The sequence below is a fragment of the Syngnathus acus genome, chromosome 8, assembly GCF_901709675.1.
Source record: "Syngnathus acus chromosome 8, fSynAcu1.2, whole genome shotgun sequence".
In the NCBI taxonomy this organism is placed as follows: Eukaryota; Metazoa; Chordata; class Actinopteri; order Syngnathiformes; family Syngnathidae; genus Syngnathus; species Syngnathus acus.
Window position 1 is genome coordinate 9,186,053 of NC_051093.1, and position 14,515 is coordinate 9,200,567.

At 41.5% G+C, this 14,515-nt stretch overlaps 2 protein-coding genes across 3 annotated transcripts in view; both read right to left on the bottom strand.

Annotated features, from left to right (window-relative positions):
* Positions 1 to 9,646, bottom strand: part of trpm4a (transient receptor potential cation channel, subfamily M, member 4a) — a 10,236-nt gene extending 590 nt beyond the window's left edge. Inside the window, exons 1-28 of the mRNA XM_037255820.1 lie at positions 9,496 to 9,646; positions 8,103 to 8,164; positions 7,842 to 8,019; positions 7,225 to 7,405; positions 6,321 to 6,490; positions 5,943 to 6,120; positions 5,497 to 5,561; positions 5,176 to 5,412; positions 4,997 to 5,099; positions 4,700 to 4,818; positions 4,320 to 4,622; positions 4,143 to 4,244; positions 3,898 to 4,026; positions 3,576 to 3,705; positions 3,286 to 3,431; positions 3,031 to 3,143; positions 2,852 to 2,956; positions 2,722 to 2,768; positions 2,097 to 2,329; positions 1,831 to 1,946; positions 1,571 to 1,703; positions 1,314 to 1,488; positions 1,050 to 1,215; positions 745 to 926; positions 514 to 646; positions 366 to 438; positions 186 to 279; positions 1 to 79 (exon numbers count right to left, since the gene is read on the bottom strand). The exon at positions 1 to 79 is cut by the window's left edge and continues 590 nt beyond it. Coding sequence (XP_037111715.1) covers positions 63 to 79; positions 186 to 279; positions 366 to 438; positions 514 to 646; positions 745 to 926; positions 1,050 to 1,215; positions 1,314 to 1,488; positions 1,571 to 1,703; positions 1,831 to 1,946; positions 2,097 to 2,329; positions 2,722 to 2,768; positions 2,852 to 2,956; positions 3,031 to 3,143; positions 3,286 to 3,431; positions 3,576 to 3,705; positions 3,898 to 4,026; positions 4,143 to 4,244; positions 4,320 to 4,622; positions 4,700 to 4,818; positions 4,997 to 5,099; positions 5,176 to 5,412; positions 5,497 to 5,561; positions 5,943 to 6,120; positions 6,321 to 6,490; positions 7,225 to 7,405; positions 7,842 to 8,019; positions 8,103 to 8,164; positions 9,496 to 9,567 — 3,762 coding nt within the window. The 5' untranslated portion in view covers positions 9,568 to 9,646 and the 3' untranslated portion in view covers positions 1 to 62. The remainder of the gene's footprint in view (positions 80 to 185; positions 280 to 365; positions 439 to 513; positions 647 to 744; positions 927 to 1,049; positions 1,216 to 1,313; positions 1,489 to 1,570; positions 1,704 to 1,830; positions 1,947 to 2,096; positions 2,330 to 2,721; positions 2,769 to 2,851; positions 2,957 to 3,030; positions 3,144 to 3,285; positions 3,432 to 3,575; positions 3,706 to 3,897; positions 4,027 to 4,142; positions 4,245 to 4,319; positions 4,623 to 4,699; positions 4,819 to 4,996; positions 5,100 to 5,175; positions 5,413 to 5,496; positions 5,562 to 5,942; positions 6,121 to 6,320; positions 6,491 to 7,224; positions 7,406 to 7,841; positions 8,020 to 8,102; positions 8,165 to 9,495) is intronic.
* Positions 9,647 to 10,143: 497 nt separating this feature from the next.
* Positions 10,144 to 14,470, bottom strand: prmt1 (protein arginine methyltransferase 1). Of its 2 annotated transcripts, none has more exons than XM_037256033.1 (10): positions 14,342 to 14,470; positions 13,033 to 13,119; positions 12,791 to 12,946; positions 12,530 to 12,593; positions 12,263 to 12,405; positions 12,090 to 12,177; positions 11,899 to 12,014; positions 11,684 to 11,834; positions 11,429 to 11,550; positions 10,144 to 11,354 (listed from the first exon to the last, which is right to left on the bottom strand). In XM_037256033.1, exons 1-10 carry the CDS (start codon positions 14,366 to 14,368, stop codon positions 11,271 to 11,273), a joined length of 1,038 nt encoding a protein of 345 aa, XP_037111928.1. In that variant the 5' UTR covers positions 14,369 to 14,470; the 3' UTR covers positions 10,144 to 11,270. The 2 variants fall into 2 exon arrangements, with proteins under 2 accessions (XP_037111928.1, XP_037111926.1); XM_037256031.1 differs by having other exon boundaries at positions 13,033 to 13,128; positions 14,342 to 14,465.
* Between the last annotated feature and the right edge of the window lie 45 nt (positions 14,471 to 14,515).

The following is a 14,515-nucleotide window of genomic DNA, read 5'->3' on the forward strand; positions in this document are numbered from 1 at the left end:
GGGATAGGGGTTTTGTTTTCCACTCTACCAATTGTGTGTTCATGTGTGTATTTTGCGGCGCTTCAGCTTGGCGGCAGATCTACAACAGTTGGAGAAAAAAAAAGATGCAACGCCTGATCAGCAATCGAAATCTCCACAATGATGATATTGCAAAAGAAAGTGACTCTACCAAGATAACTCATTACCTCGTAGGAGTGGAAGTGTCCGGTTGGTTGGGGTGAGATCATTCTGAGACATTGCGTCCATCATCCAGGTGAGGGCGTTGCAGCAGAACTCCATCTAAGAAAGAAAGATTTGAATGAATCATTTGAATTTGACATGCCTTGGAGCACCCCTGTTTGTAACGTCATTGATGTATTGCTAACCTCTGTCTCCAGGAGCTGCAAACGGCGATTGGTGTCACGGTTCTCTGCCGTGTGCTTCAGCACACTGTCCACCCTACGCACACAGACACATGAATGCACATACACACATATACGTGCACACACACACACTTTTAATGGAAGTACTTACTTATCAGATGTACGTTTAAGCCGCTCTGTGTCACTCTCTCTTTGTTGTTTATTCTGAAGAGAGAGGAGGTCTTCTTTCTGGATGGCCTCCCACATACTAAGTCGGCTGGACTTTACGTCTTCCAGCGTCAAAGCTGATATAATGTCATATGTTTTAGACAATACGGTAAAATTTGGGGGTGAGGTTATTTTTTTCTGAAAATGTAATCAGTGTGTTTGGTGCTGTTCTCACCAAAGTGTTTTTTCTTTTCTGAGGGTATGCGGCGGATGTATCGCTTGATGAAAACATTCAGATGTGAAATGATGATAAACGGCGGGGCCAGGCATGGCCTGGCGTGGTACTCCACAATTAGGCTGTAACGCTGAAATTTCCAGTAGATATCACTGCGCTCCTGAACTAGGTTAAAAGTGTAACTGTGAGGGGGGGGGGGGGGAAAGAAAAGCAAATTGATCACACAATGCCGTTTACTTTGGAGTAAACACATTCATTAGTCTTCTTTTTACCGATGCATTCAAAATGAATCATTCTGAGTGTACCTGAAAATGGCAATGAGGAGATTAATCAAGAGGATGTTGGTCACCAGCAGATAGACAGTCTGGAGAAGTATAACCAGCCAGTTGGCGTATGTGTTCATGCATGGCTCCGCTCCTGCTTGAATTAGTGTCCTGTTGTTGGTACAGTTGGGTTGTTGAAATAGTTCAGCTGCATGAAAAATAGACAAAGTATGATGTGAGCATTTGTCCTGAATAAAGACAATTTGATACATTTTTAATCCTATTCTAGATAGTTAAGTCACTCACAATCCACTTCTTCCATAGGAAGTAGTCCATAAATGTGCAGGTAAGGTTTGTAAAAAACACGGCGAAATATCCACTCTGGTCGGGGATCGTACGAGTAGAGAAGTGCCTGGTTGGCCACTCCATAGGCCATGACCCACACAGCCAGGAAAAAGAGGAAGAAGAAAATGTCTTTCATCTGAGGAAAGCAAGAAATTGATTTATTAAACATGATCAATCCTTTTGAGATTTTGTTACTGTATGTATTTGTCATGTGTTACCATTTTGCCAACAATGATAATCTTGGGACCAAGCTGTTTGTGGGCAGCAAATATATGGATCAGGCGGAGTGTGAAGACAATATAATCCATGGCCATCAGAGTTCGACCAAACTCAAATGACCATGTAAACATTCTGGAAGATTTAAAAAAACAAAAAACAGGGAAGTCAACCACAAGTCCCTCTGTCTTGTTCACATTTTGCTTAAGAGTTTTGACACAAGGATGTAAATAGCAAAGGTAAAGCAAAACATCTTCATCACCTGCAGCACAGAGCAATAATGAAGATAACGATGCCTGCGAGATCACACTTATTCCAAATATCCTCCATGTAACTCCTCATCCTCTGGAGCATAAAGTTGGTGGGCATGAAGAAACCCTGTCAAGCAAAGAGGTTGACAATTGGAACTTTATTTTGAGAATTAGTCATGTTTATCTGAAATAAGCCTTCAAATGAGATTTAGCTGCTTTTGAAATGATGACCGGTGCAATACATGCGAGTGGTCAAATATGTCTCTGAATCACTGACCTGTCGAATCTCTTCACATACTAAAGTAAAAACCCAAAAGTAAAGCAGAAATTCCAGTTTGGATGGGATGCCTTGAGATGGGGGCTTGAAATCCACCAATAGGACGTAAGCAAACAATAAGAGGAACACGAAGTACATCAGCACGTTGCCCAGGAAGGAGGTGACAGGAGCAAACCAAAACTGTCTCCACCGTGACACTAAGAATGGTCTTTTCGTGTTGCTTGGTTCAGTGGCTGAAACGAAAAGCGGGAAGACTCGGATAAATACCAGTTGGATGCCTGTTACAGTGGTTTGGAGGCTGACACATACTTGAGGATTCATTCATTAACCCATTCACTGCCAGCCCAGTTAAAATGGATCTTTGACGTATATATCCGTCAATGGGAGTGAAGCTACTCCTGTGGCTACAGTCAATCAATAAAGATTTTTTTTTTTTTTTTTTACAGCAGTGGAAGACATCGAGAAGGGAGTGAACAAACATCTTGGCTCAGGATTGTCACCTGTATGCAATAATCTTCACACTAACAAAACCCCCCCAAAAATTGTGGCCACTGTATTATGTATTGCGCAACTACTAGTGGAGTGATATTTGCCAAATCAATCAAACAATGTGATCAAAAGCCACCTTTCAGATCTTCTTTGAGAACCCTGAGTTCCTCAGCGTCACCATCACTACGAAATGTACAAAAAGAAGCGACAATTTGGAAAACAGTCGTTCAAACATCATTGTTACGCAATCATTTTACTGTATTTACTTGAGTATGATGTCTTCCAGGGAGAGGACCCTGGTATTATTTCTGCCTGGGTTGTCAGTCTGTAAGTGGTCGGCGTCCAAAGGAATAACCGTTTCCTGATCCTTCCTGTAAAAAATACACCACGTTAAAATCTCCCTCACAAAGCGTTTTGAGACTGCTGCTCATAGTGCAACGCCGACCTGAAGCGGATTAAGTCTGTGTAGATGAAGGGGGGCACAAAGAAGCATATGATCAACTTCCAGACCTTGGTACTTCTGTCCATGTTGCCCCACCAGATCTGGGAGAGGAGTGCCTACAGCCGAGAGCAAACACACTTAGGATACACTAATCGCATTTGTTATTCCAAACGGTAACTTGGGCCTAAAAAAACAAAAAAAACAGGCTGTCCTCAGTTTAGTTCGAAAAAGTAAACTTGTGAAAATTTAAGAATCCACCTGAACTCCATCATGGCTGAAGAACTGGCGAGCATCCGCCGCAGTGGCCATTTGCAGACATGTAGCATCAAGCCACACTGGAGACTTTCTTATCAGGAGTTTGAATGAGCGCCTCTCACTGCTCTGGTAACACTCTCCAAACACATCTGGGAAAAAAAAGTCAAATATATATCAAATATAATAATGTCTGACAAAGAGTTACTGTTTGAGATGTCCTCCCTCCATCCGGTTGTCATGGTTACTCAACATTGGTCAGAATAAAATTGTCATCATGTGCTAATGTGAATTACCGTGCGCAAGATCCTCAAACTTCTGCGCCAGTTCTCTCATGGCCATCTTGCACTCAGTCTCACTTTCAAGCTTGCGAATTTCTCTCAGCAGCTTACAGCCACCTAGCGCACTCAGTACCGACTCCCCCGCCTGACCAGGAACACAGATCATGGTAAGTCAATAAAACATGAAAAAAAATAATAATAAAATCACCTGACACCTACTTTATAGATGCAAATTATTTGCAATTATTATTTTAAAATATTGACACAATAAAAGTTGACGATATTGATGATCATGCACAACGTTTACTTGCATCTATTTATTCTTTACGAGCCTCACCATCTCCCAGAAGTAAATAGCCATCTCAGTGCGGTTTTGAAGAATAGCCCAAATGAAGAGCGCTGCCCACGGAGACTGGCAGCGTTGGTCCCGGTACGCACATTTCCCCTGCAACAACTTGATGACATGCTGAATAAAAAAAAGAACCAAGATTTTTGCTGTTTGTATGGCGATTTTATCGATTGGCCAAAATTGAGCGCCTTTATGAATAACATTTTAAATGGAGAGGAGTGTTGATTACAGACTCTGAGGGCATTTCGTATGCCGAATTTGGGGTCCAAACCCAGGGGTCCGTAGTAGAAAGGCTGACACACATCTCCCAGCAAGTCCCACAACACACGTGATACCTGCATCAACAATAAAAACACGATGGTGACTTACAAAGTGGTTAACAAAAATCTCACAGGAAATAATGTGTTCACCTCAAACAGGCTAAGTTGTTGTGCTGAAGCAGGTCCTGGCATGACACTCTGCGTGCTGTTTAGGTGACCCATTTTGGCTCCCTTCAGACTGGCATGAGAGCCAGACAGGCTGAGACGGTCATTCAGATGTCCTTGGAGCAGAGTGTAGACCACAGTGGTGTCGGAGAACGAGCGATACAAGCTCTCTAAGCGCTCGTAGGTCAGGTAGTCCAGGATGTTCAGACCGTTCTCGCAGAAGAGGCGCACAAACTGAGGCTTGTCATTGATCAAAGCATCTGTCATGGAGTCGTCCAGATCCTCGTACTGAAAAAAGCAATCACTTTGGGATTACAACAATAAGATGTTCAACATCAAGTTTGAGAAGATAGATTGACTCTGACCGTCCATTGAATGTTTCCGGTGAAAAGTTCCGCTTTGGCAATGTCCACTCTGTTCCAGGCCACGGCCAGTTTCAGCTCTTGAGTGTACTCACTGGCATCACTGGACAGACGTTTACTAGCTTGACACAAAAAAGATATACACACCAATTTCACACACTTGACAGCTGGTGATGGGATGCATCTTGCATAATTGGAATAATAGTCACTTTTACCAATTGTTTACCCATAAAATAACAATAATAAACAATATAATATCCCGAAACAACATTTTTGGCTTCAGTGAATCCATATACGTACCTCGAACAAGGGCTTTGAGGAGGACAGTGTCAAAATCATAAAGTCCGTCTTGCTCCCCATGGAAAACAGTGAGGAGCTCTTTGTTGTGATAAATACTCAGAGCCTGGAATCAAAAAAGAATGAATAGTAATGAAGAACATCATAGCATTCGCAGTTAGTATAAATGCAGTTTAACTCACACTGTCCACCAGTTTTTCCAAGTCATGTTCTCCTTGGAAGTACCTCCTGATCTTGTCGGAAACCAGGTTACGGATGTCTGCTAGATACTCGGCAATCTCAGCCATTGTTGATGGGGCAGTTTGGCTGATGGAAGAGCAGTCGGGACACAATAGAAGTTCGCTGATAAAGTCTGCAGCAGGACCAGTTCCAGCAAGAATCAGCCAAGGCGTTGATCTCCTCAGAGATGACTCTACTCTCTGTGCACAGAACAGATACACAAAATAAATGTTTTGCAGAAACACAAATATATTTGTGTGCGTACGTGAGCCTCGTGTTTGCACCTCAAGCATGTGAGCATCCCCGGAGATTAGCATACACAGCACTGGGATTTCAATACTGCCACTACCTGTTGAGACACAAGTTAAAGCAGGAAAAAAGATTTGTTGGTTAATTCTTTACTTTGACATTTCCCAATGAATAATATTTAATACAAATATTTGTTTGTTAACTCTTTCATTTGACATTTCCCAATGAATCATATTTAATAAAATATGTTTTTTATTCTTTAATTGTACATTTCCCAATGAATCATATTTAATCAAATTTGTTTGTTCATTCTTTAATTTTACATTTCTCAATGGATAATATTTAATATAAAAATGTGTTAATTCTTTCATTTTACATTTCCCAATGAATAATATTTAATAATATCCTGTATTTGTCTTGGCATCGAAGTTGGAATCGGTTCTATGAAATCAAATCAGTATAATTGAAATGAGCGTCTGACCCCAAATGCCAGTGCGTTGATGTGATATATAGTCTTCCAGATTGGCCCGGAAGACTGTCTCTCCTCCTCTTCTGCCAGTGCTCCCATCATCCACCAATAGGAAAGCCTGACAGTTGTTATCCAGGCAGCAGCTGTCACGCGAGGTGTTCTGGACATAGTAGCGGGCAGGAAAGCTTCCCTTCAAATAAACAAGAGTATTTGATGAATCAATGCGTCAACACTTGATGCACATCCAGTTACATGAGAAAAGCCCATTTTGTTCTTTTTTTCAAAAATGATGCATTCTCATGACAATGCCAAGGAAATGAAAAGTGACCTCAGAGTGCCTGCAAGATAGAACAAGTGCATGTTTATGCACAAGGCTTAAGACGTACGTACCTCTGGCTTCACAAGCTGCTGCCTGTTGTGTACGATGCCCCAGGGTGCGAGTCCCACAGCTATTACTTTCTTTTTCGAGTGAGCTGGAGCTGCAGCGTCGTGATCCCTGACGGCCTCGCCCACGCAGCGGGCTACGCCTTCCCGGAGACCCTCTGTTAAGATCCAGGCCCCTGGGTAACATAGGGAAATTTCTCATTTAAAGATTTTAAAGCATAAATGAAAGTCAAATATGCCGTTAAAGTGCATTTCTATTGGTCGATGAGTAGCTTGTAACGGACACTTGTGAAAAGACAAACGGACAAAAAAAAAAAAACCGACTGATGTGTAATCAGACAAGAATGAATATAGCTTTTCTTTTTATTTATTTTTTTAAAAAATATTTCAAGTTTTCCACAAATATTTCTCATTATTGTCAAATTGTAAAAATGATACATGTCTTTGCACATAAACATTCTTTCCAAAACATGACCACACCCTTTGTATTTACTTGCCTCCGCCTTGTTTTACCTGCCAGCCACGGCCACTTCATTACCTCAACCAGCTTTGCCTGTGTTAACAACACACCTAGAGTTTTATACCCTGCCTTACCTGCTTAAAAAAAGCATGGTTTTGTGTTTTGCGGTTTGAATGTTGTTTTCATCCTTGGAAAAAATAAATAATCCAATGGCTTGGTGAGGTGCCACAGAATCTTTAACAGTACTTTAATATGTATTATTATTATTATTGTTGTAAAAATGTGAGTGAGCTCAGGATTTTACAAATTGAGATGGCAAAATTGAACAAATTTACATAAAAACTGCCACCGCATTGAGTTTCCCCATCCTAATTTGCCAGCTAAATTCTGCCATTGTTTGCGGTGGAGTGCCATCATATCAATGCTAAAAAGGTAAGCTGGGCTTCTTACCTGTGCTCTGCGCAGCCCGAACCAAACCATTTCTCAGGACCTCTCTCACCCAAGTTTTAATATTCTCACAGCCTTCGCCCCCCACCACCGACACCACCAAGTTGGGTGAGGGCAAAGCCCAGTATGTCGTCATTAGAGTGTAGATGAGCTGAGGTTGTGTGTCGCACGACAGCCGCAGAAACTAGAAGAAAAAAAAACAAAGACATCAACAACAACGGTCAGGACTAATGCATGGTCGGCTACTTTTTCTCTTGGGTGCTAAAATTGCTCCGTAGGCGTAAAAAACGGTGTGGCTGTTTGTCTGTCACAATTGCAATTTAAAATACAACACCCTAAGATGGTCCGGGAACTGCGATCACGCCCTTTATATTGTGACTCACACCAGAGTGACAAGTGACGATAGCAACGGTGAATAGAAGAAGAATGCCTTTATTGTCATTGTACACCTGCCATACAACCAAAATTGCGATTGTACAGTAGTGGGAGGCTTTTTCCACGCTACAGGGAGCAATTTAGGGTTCAAGGACCCTTCCACATGGTCACCAGGGTTGAAGATAGAACCATCAACTTTCATCAGGGACGGCATGTGTGTGTATGTGTCGAGCAACGCCACTCACATAGCTGTGTCTTCGTCCAGCGCCGGCAAACTCCAACTCTCCAAAGGCATCGGTGGTACACTCTGTGGTGTGCTGTGCGCTATTCCATTGGGTGGCAGTCGGCTCCCCGCCGGAGTCCCTCGCGTCCAAGATATTATGCACGTTCCGCACGTGACCGCACTGACATAATACTCCATCACTGGCACACAAAATATGCAATTTAGATCAAAAGACTCTAAATTGTCCTTAAGTAGCCCCGTCCGTCCGTCCGTCCCTGTTTACCTGAGTTCATCTTCTACATAGGTGGTGCACACTCGCTTCTTGATGAGCTTGGGGATCCAACTCTGAGCAGAAGAATGATCTTGATCAAAATAAATCAGCAGTGAAACAAATTCACAATCTTGTTCCAGATACATTTAAAAGTAGAAACATTGTAAGACTTTGGCTGGTCTGTATCGTTTTGAATTAGTTGAAATAAACTCGTTTTTAATCATCTATTTTTTAATGTTGTTTTGCAATATTGTATTTTCTCACAATTATGAGTTTTTGTGAGTAGTAAGCTTTAGTGATGTTTTTTAATGAAACATTTCACTGTGACTTTATCTGAGGTATTTTTTTGGTTTTACTCCAAACACGCACACAATGGATTAAGTAAGGAGCGAGCACAAAGCAACAGGCAAAAAAGAAAAGTTAGCAGCTGTTAAAAAGAAGACAGGGTAAGTGAGGACAAACAGGAAGAACATTTAATGTCATGCAAGCTGAGGCATGAGTGCAAGCAAGGCCTTCCAACATAATGCCTGCAAGCGTGCTTCATAAAGTTGTGAGGCAGAAGTAAGTCAATGGGACTCTCAATGAATAAGGACTGGTTTGACCTGTTTGCCTGCCCACTTTTGTTACACTCCTTTTGCTTTTCCAAACTGTTTTTATTTCTTTTTTTCCCCCTATAAAACTGGAATTTTACATCACATTTACATTTGTGGAAAATAAATGTCATCCTGTACTATGCTCCAAAATAAATCAAACATTCACTTGAAATATTGCTACATATTATGATTGACAAAAAAAATGCATGGGGGAAGAAATTTGATTCATTTTCATACCCTTTTTCTATTGCTAATATATTGCAAATGATCGCATTCAAAGCATGTTTTTTCGATGAGGAAGTGAATTGAGAAAAAAACACATACGTAATAACACTTCTCAAATATCCAGTCATACATTATATTTGTATAAATAAAATAAACTATTTGAAAAGAAAAAAAAGATCATTTAAAATGTATACAGTATTGTGAATCTTTTGTGAATGTCTTGTGCTCCTTTCAAAACTGCAAATGCAAAAATAATAGTGAAAACAATCCTCCACCTACCCAAGGCTGAAGGTCAAGTACATGTGGCTACACACAAATGTGGATTTTTATTTTTAGCAGGATTAGTTTGGTAATTAAAAAGTAATAAATGTAAATAATTCTACATATTTTATGGAAAAATAACATTGTAAGCTGAATGTTCTAACATTTTACCTGATTACCGGAATAACACGTCTAATCCTGTATTTTGAAAGCGGTTACAGTCAAGGAATATTTATACAACTTGTCTTTGCATTTAGTTGTTTGCTTTCAAGCAATGAGCGACTCAGCGTTTCGACATAATTGCTCGAGGTGGTCAGGTGACATACCTGAACTTTCTCTTTCTTAACTTCAGCCTGTCCCCCACCGCTGCCTTCGTCCACCTTGTCAGTCTTCTTCATCCTGCGTTTTGCCTCTGTGTCACGGTCTACGGCAGACTATTCGGGAATCTTGAAGCCTCGCCCCGACTGTGGTGTCATACCTGTGCAACTTAATACACTCCTCTCTCTCTCTCTCACACACACACACTTTGCATAGTGGATGAGTGGCTAATACATCTACCCCACAATTTCTCAGTTTGCACAATTCCTCTCACAACCCAAAAACATACATGTTTAAGTGAAGTTTTAAAACTGTCCGTAGGCTTGAAAGTGAATGCAAACTTTTTTTTTTTAGGTTGTACCCTGCCCTTTGCTCCTTGCATGTGTCGATATAAACACACACCACTTCGGATGGGGCCACTATAAACAATTCGTTGCATTTATTGCTTTTTTATTTGATAGCTTGTGGACTCTACACTGTCACTCCCTTCAGATTTGTTTGAATTGCTGAAAAAGTTCCTTTGCCGTATATATTTATATATACATTGAGACCTCTGTTGAATTTTTCACGGTTTCTGTAAAATATATATTTATATTATTTTAGTAGGATGACAATATTGGACAACGCAAACAAAAATAAAATCAAACAATTGGCAATTTCACATTGTCCTCAAACCTTTACTTGCAATCATAAATCTACTTTTTGTACAATTACTACCTGGACAATAACAAAAACGAAAAGAATGAAGCTGATGCAAAAAAGTTTAATTTACAGTTTTAGTTTCACTATATATATATAAAAAAAAATAGCGGACAAAATATCCCCGAAAAATCAAAATAAAGTCAGTGTGGTGAGTCACGTCTGTCACATGCTGACACAATGACTTCGATTTAGACAGACTCAAATTGCCTCAGACAAAAGATGAAGGCATACTTGAACACAGGGGCTCCAAGAAGACACCTTATGGAGCTGTGCAACGAGCTGGAACCAAGCAGTCTCTTTTCTTCTTTCAGGCCCAGCAATTATGAACACTTGCATCATGAAAACACTAAAAAGTTTGACTTTGGAAGGTGACGTTTCATTTCCCGAAATTCAGTTTGACCTGCTAAAAGAAAACACAAGGGGGACAAGCTGGCATGACGGACACAATACATCGCAAACAGGATGGATGCTCGTTCACGTAACCAAGTGTCATCATAACAGGACCGAGTTTTTGACACTTAAATCTCAAGCGTGGGGTTGTCCGGAAGAACACCCTCCTAAAAATGGAGCTTGTGGCGTTAGCTTGTGGTTTCAATTTTAAATCTTAATACTGTATTAGTCAGAGTCTTCTGCCGGGGTTTTAGAGAAACCGCAGCTTTTGAAAGAGCGTCGGTGAGAGGGGGGGGGGGGGGGGGGGGGGGGGGGAAACAACAACTTGCATATTTTCAGCTTCAACACAGTCCAAAGAAACAAGTTAACCAGTGGCCCAATGAATTGTCCAAGTTCTATCAAGGGAGGATGTGTTTTGGGGCCTTGCATGTGCAAAGAATGAGAAGGGACACCCAAGAAGATGGGCACAAAACATTTAAACTACTGCACGATGAGGCGCACTGCCAACTCACTCCCCCTGAAACGTGGAAAAACATTTAAATATAGCAAATATTTAAAGAAGAATATTACACCAAAAAAAAAAAAAATTCATTAAAATGTTGCTGCTGGGGGAGCATTTGAACCCGGTCAGCCTCTAAAGACACACTATACGGGGGAATGGGGGGGGGGGGGGGGGGGGGATAAGAGGCCCCTAGCGCATCCTGTACTCTGATGTCTTTAACACTTCACACAGCTGGCCCTTGAAGGCCAGATCTACAGTGAAGTCCAGGTCTCTCTGCAGACAAAACACATTAAGTATCAGTACAAAGGACTTGTTAAAACATCATTGCCAAAAAAAAAAAAGCTCACGTTGTTTTTGACGTTTGGCTTCATGCTGATAGTGCCATTGATCTCTTCTCCAATCTTGACAGTCAGGTAATCGTCCAGGTAGAAGACAGTTTGCTTCCAGTGGGTGTAGGGGGACTCTGGGCCTGCAGGGGGACAAACCAAGTTGAATCAAAGTGGCACTTCAAGCCGAGGTTCAACGGCGCGGTAGCCACAAGTTCGTATCCCCTGCAATATTTTGTACGACGCTGTTGCAATAAGCCGGGGAAGCAGACTGACTGGTGGAAAAGCCGGTCCTCTTGTGACAGCGGGTGAACTCGATGTTGAAGTAGGTTACAAGTGCGTGGATGTAGTCGTTCCTCTTTACTTGCAGACAGAACGGCGAGGTGAAGGTCAAGTCGTCCGCCTTCACCGTGTAGATGTCCACCTCCTGCACCAAAACCAGTCAATAAGCCAAAAGATGCACGCAAAATACTTCTCGCTCAGTCACCCACCTTGATGAGGCAGGCGCTGCTGACCAGCTGCTTCGGGTCCACTACGTCAACAAGGGGTTCTTTAATCGCCACCTCCTTGATGCACGACATATCAAATCCATATACGTTCTCCCACCCTGAAATACACACGTGGAGATCAGTTTTTTATCGTTTTTTTAAACAATGACTCGTCATCACAAATAATGACCCACAGTGAATTTTGTAGTCCTTGTACTGCCTGTCTTCAATGGCGGTCACGAAAAGAGTTGCCCTGTCTGGGAAAATGAGTCCATCTTGCTTCTGTTAGGACACAAGAGATTGTGGGGGGTCAGAAAACAACTGCATGAATGCTGGACTTGAAAGTTCAAATCTAGTTCACACATACCAGCCATTTGTCCCGAGCATAGATGACTGTATTGAGCATGGATTCGTAGAAAAGGCAATAGCCCATCCACTCAGATATGATGATATCCACTCCATCCACGGGCAGATCCACCTCTTCCACCTTCCCTTTGATAATCGTTACCACTGGAGACGGGGGGGAAAAAAAAAAAGAAAAAAAAAAGACTTTTGTTGAATCCTTGAAAACACATTGAGTTCCCTTTCCTCCATATAGCAATTGTAGCATCTCCCCACTTATTAGTTTACTCACCATCATCCATCTTGTTGGCCTTCACTATTTTCACAGCATAATCTGAGATACTGCTGCACTCGATCTATAAAAAAAAATATACAAGGGCAATATGTTATTTCAAAATTCTCAATTTGCTGGAGTACGATTAGCGCCACAAGTAATTGATGATCAAATTACCCGACAACTACTTTAATATTCGTTTAGAGATCCCCCCCGATTCAGAATCATCAGCCTAAAAGGCAAGCAAACACTTTATTGGGTGTACAAAGACAAACTTACCCCAATAACTTTCTTGGCCCCAGCCTTGGCAGCAAACATGCAGAGGATGCCCGTTCCACTACCTACATCCAGCACCACTTTGTCCTTAAAGAGATGCTTGTTGTGGAACATGGAGTTGCGGTAGGTCAGAGTCCGCACCTCATCCTTAAGCATCTCCTACAACATATGCCAACAAATGCTAGGATCAAAATCTTGTGACAAAAAGAACTGTGCTCCTAAGAAAAATAAACAGTCAAAATTACCTCATGGATGCCAAAGTGAGCATACGAGTCGAAGTAATAATCCTTTGACGTCATATCTTCAGCTGCAGGCTTTATCATGTTATCCCCCTGAGAAACCTCAACAAAAAGACACAATTACAATTCAGATTAACTTCAGCATAAACTACTAAAATCAATGTTAGCTCCTTCATCCGGAGTGGGAAAAAAAATCTTTTAGGGTACGATTCTAGAAAATGCGTTGAGTACTTGGAGTAGGCATTGCCATACATTTGTGCGTTTGAATGTGCTTGAACTAAAATTAACCCATCACAGTTGTTGAAATTCTCCGGAGCATATATGGATCATTATCCTCTTTGTTTATTTATAAGATAGCCAGCCACCTGTTGTCTGAGTGGTTACTTGCTGGTTTTAATATTAACTTGCGTTCAAACTGCTGCAAACACAAAATGCATTTATAATCTCAGCAGGTATGCAGATTTTGAACTTTTAACTATTCATATGATTTAAAATGATAAAAGATTCTCTTCATTCAAAGCAGATAAGAAAAAATGACATTCCAATGTACTACAAATACATCTTCTCCATTCATACAATGTACAGCTTCCCTCGCTGCACAAAGGATGCGAGCACATGGTTGAAGTACTGCGATGTGATCTTGGCCTTGTTCATGCAGGCACTCAATGGAATGTTCTCAAAACGAATGACTTAAAAAGTCACGCTTTCGGCAATTGACAATAACAGATGTCATTGTTCGGTCTACATTATACAAAATGCACACACATCTTTGACAACTTGCTGGACGGCTTCGACATACCTAGTTACCTAGTGAGTGCGCTACTCATTAGCCGTTCGTGAGTGGACCAGGGTGGAAAAGGCGGCAAATCCATACAACGGTGCCCGGGGTACCACCAAATGAAAACAACGCCATTTTCCAAGCTTGAAAAACGATAACGTTAAATCGTAGCGCACCCAATAAGAGAATGAATCAGCATCCGTGGCTGATGGCTAACTAGCTAGGAAGCTAACATGTTGGTTCCCACGCGGTCTTTTAGACAATTGAAAAAAACCTAAGGCAACAGCGGTTTTTCAAGATGGACGTGGAGCTTCAAATTTGAACGACAACATGTTTCCATTTAGACGTAGTAACCACAAACAGATCAAGTTATTAAGGTTTAGGTAGCTCAGTTAAAATGGACGAATCAATTGATGCGTATTTGAAAAAGATCAAAACGTCCGTAAATCGGTTAGTCTGCCGATACCAACAGCAGGCTGCGATTGTAGAATTACATCGAAAACGAGAAGTTGAAAATATTAGTTCGTAAATTTGTACCTCCATCCTCTCCGCTGGCGCCGCCATTTCGATCTTGTGCCTGACTGCGCGAGCTTGAATAGAGAGTGCAGTCTTGACTTGCGCAACCAAAGAAAGCGGCTCCACTCTTCTTCGTGGGATTCAAAACCGCTGTTCGGTTGCTGTAGCGCCCCCACCTGTCCTGAGGGGCTGTAA

Excerpts from the sequence above, each read along its gene's own strand:
- prmt1 (XM_037256031.1), bottom strand. The coding sequence starts at position 14,368 with ATGGCGGCGCCAGCGGAGAGGATGGAG. Across the intron at positions 12,406-12,529 it reads GGCCAACAAGATGGATGATG|TGGTAACGATTATCAAAGGG; the intron begins GTGAGTAAACTA and ends CCCCGTCTCCAG. Across the intron at positions 11,355-11,428 it reads AGCCAAACGTCAAAAACAAC|AGAGACCTGGACTTCACTGT; the intron begins GTGAGCTTTTTT and ends TTTTGTCTGCAG.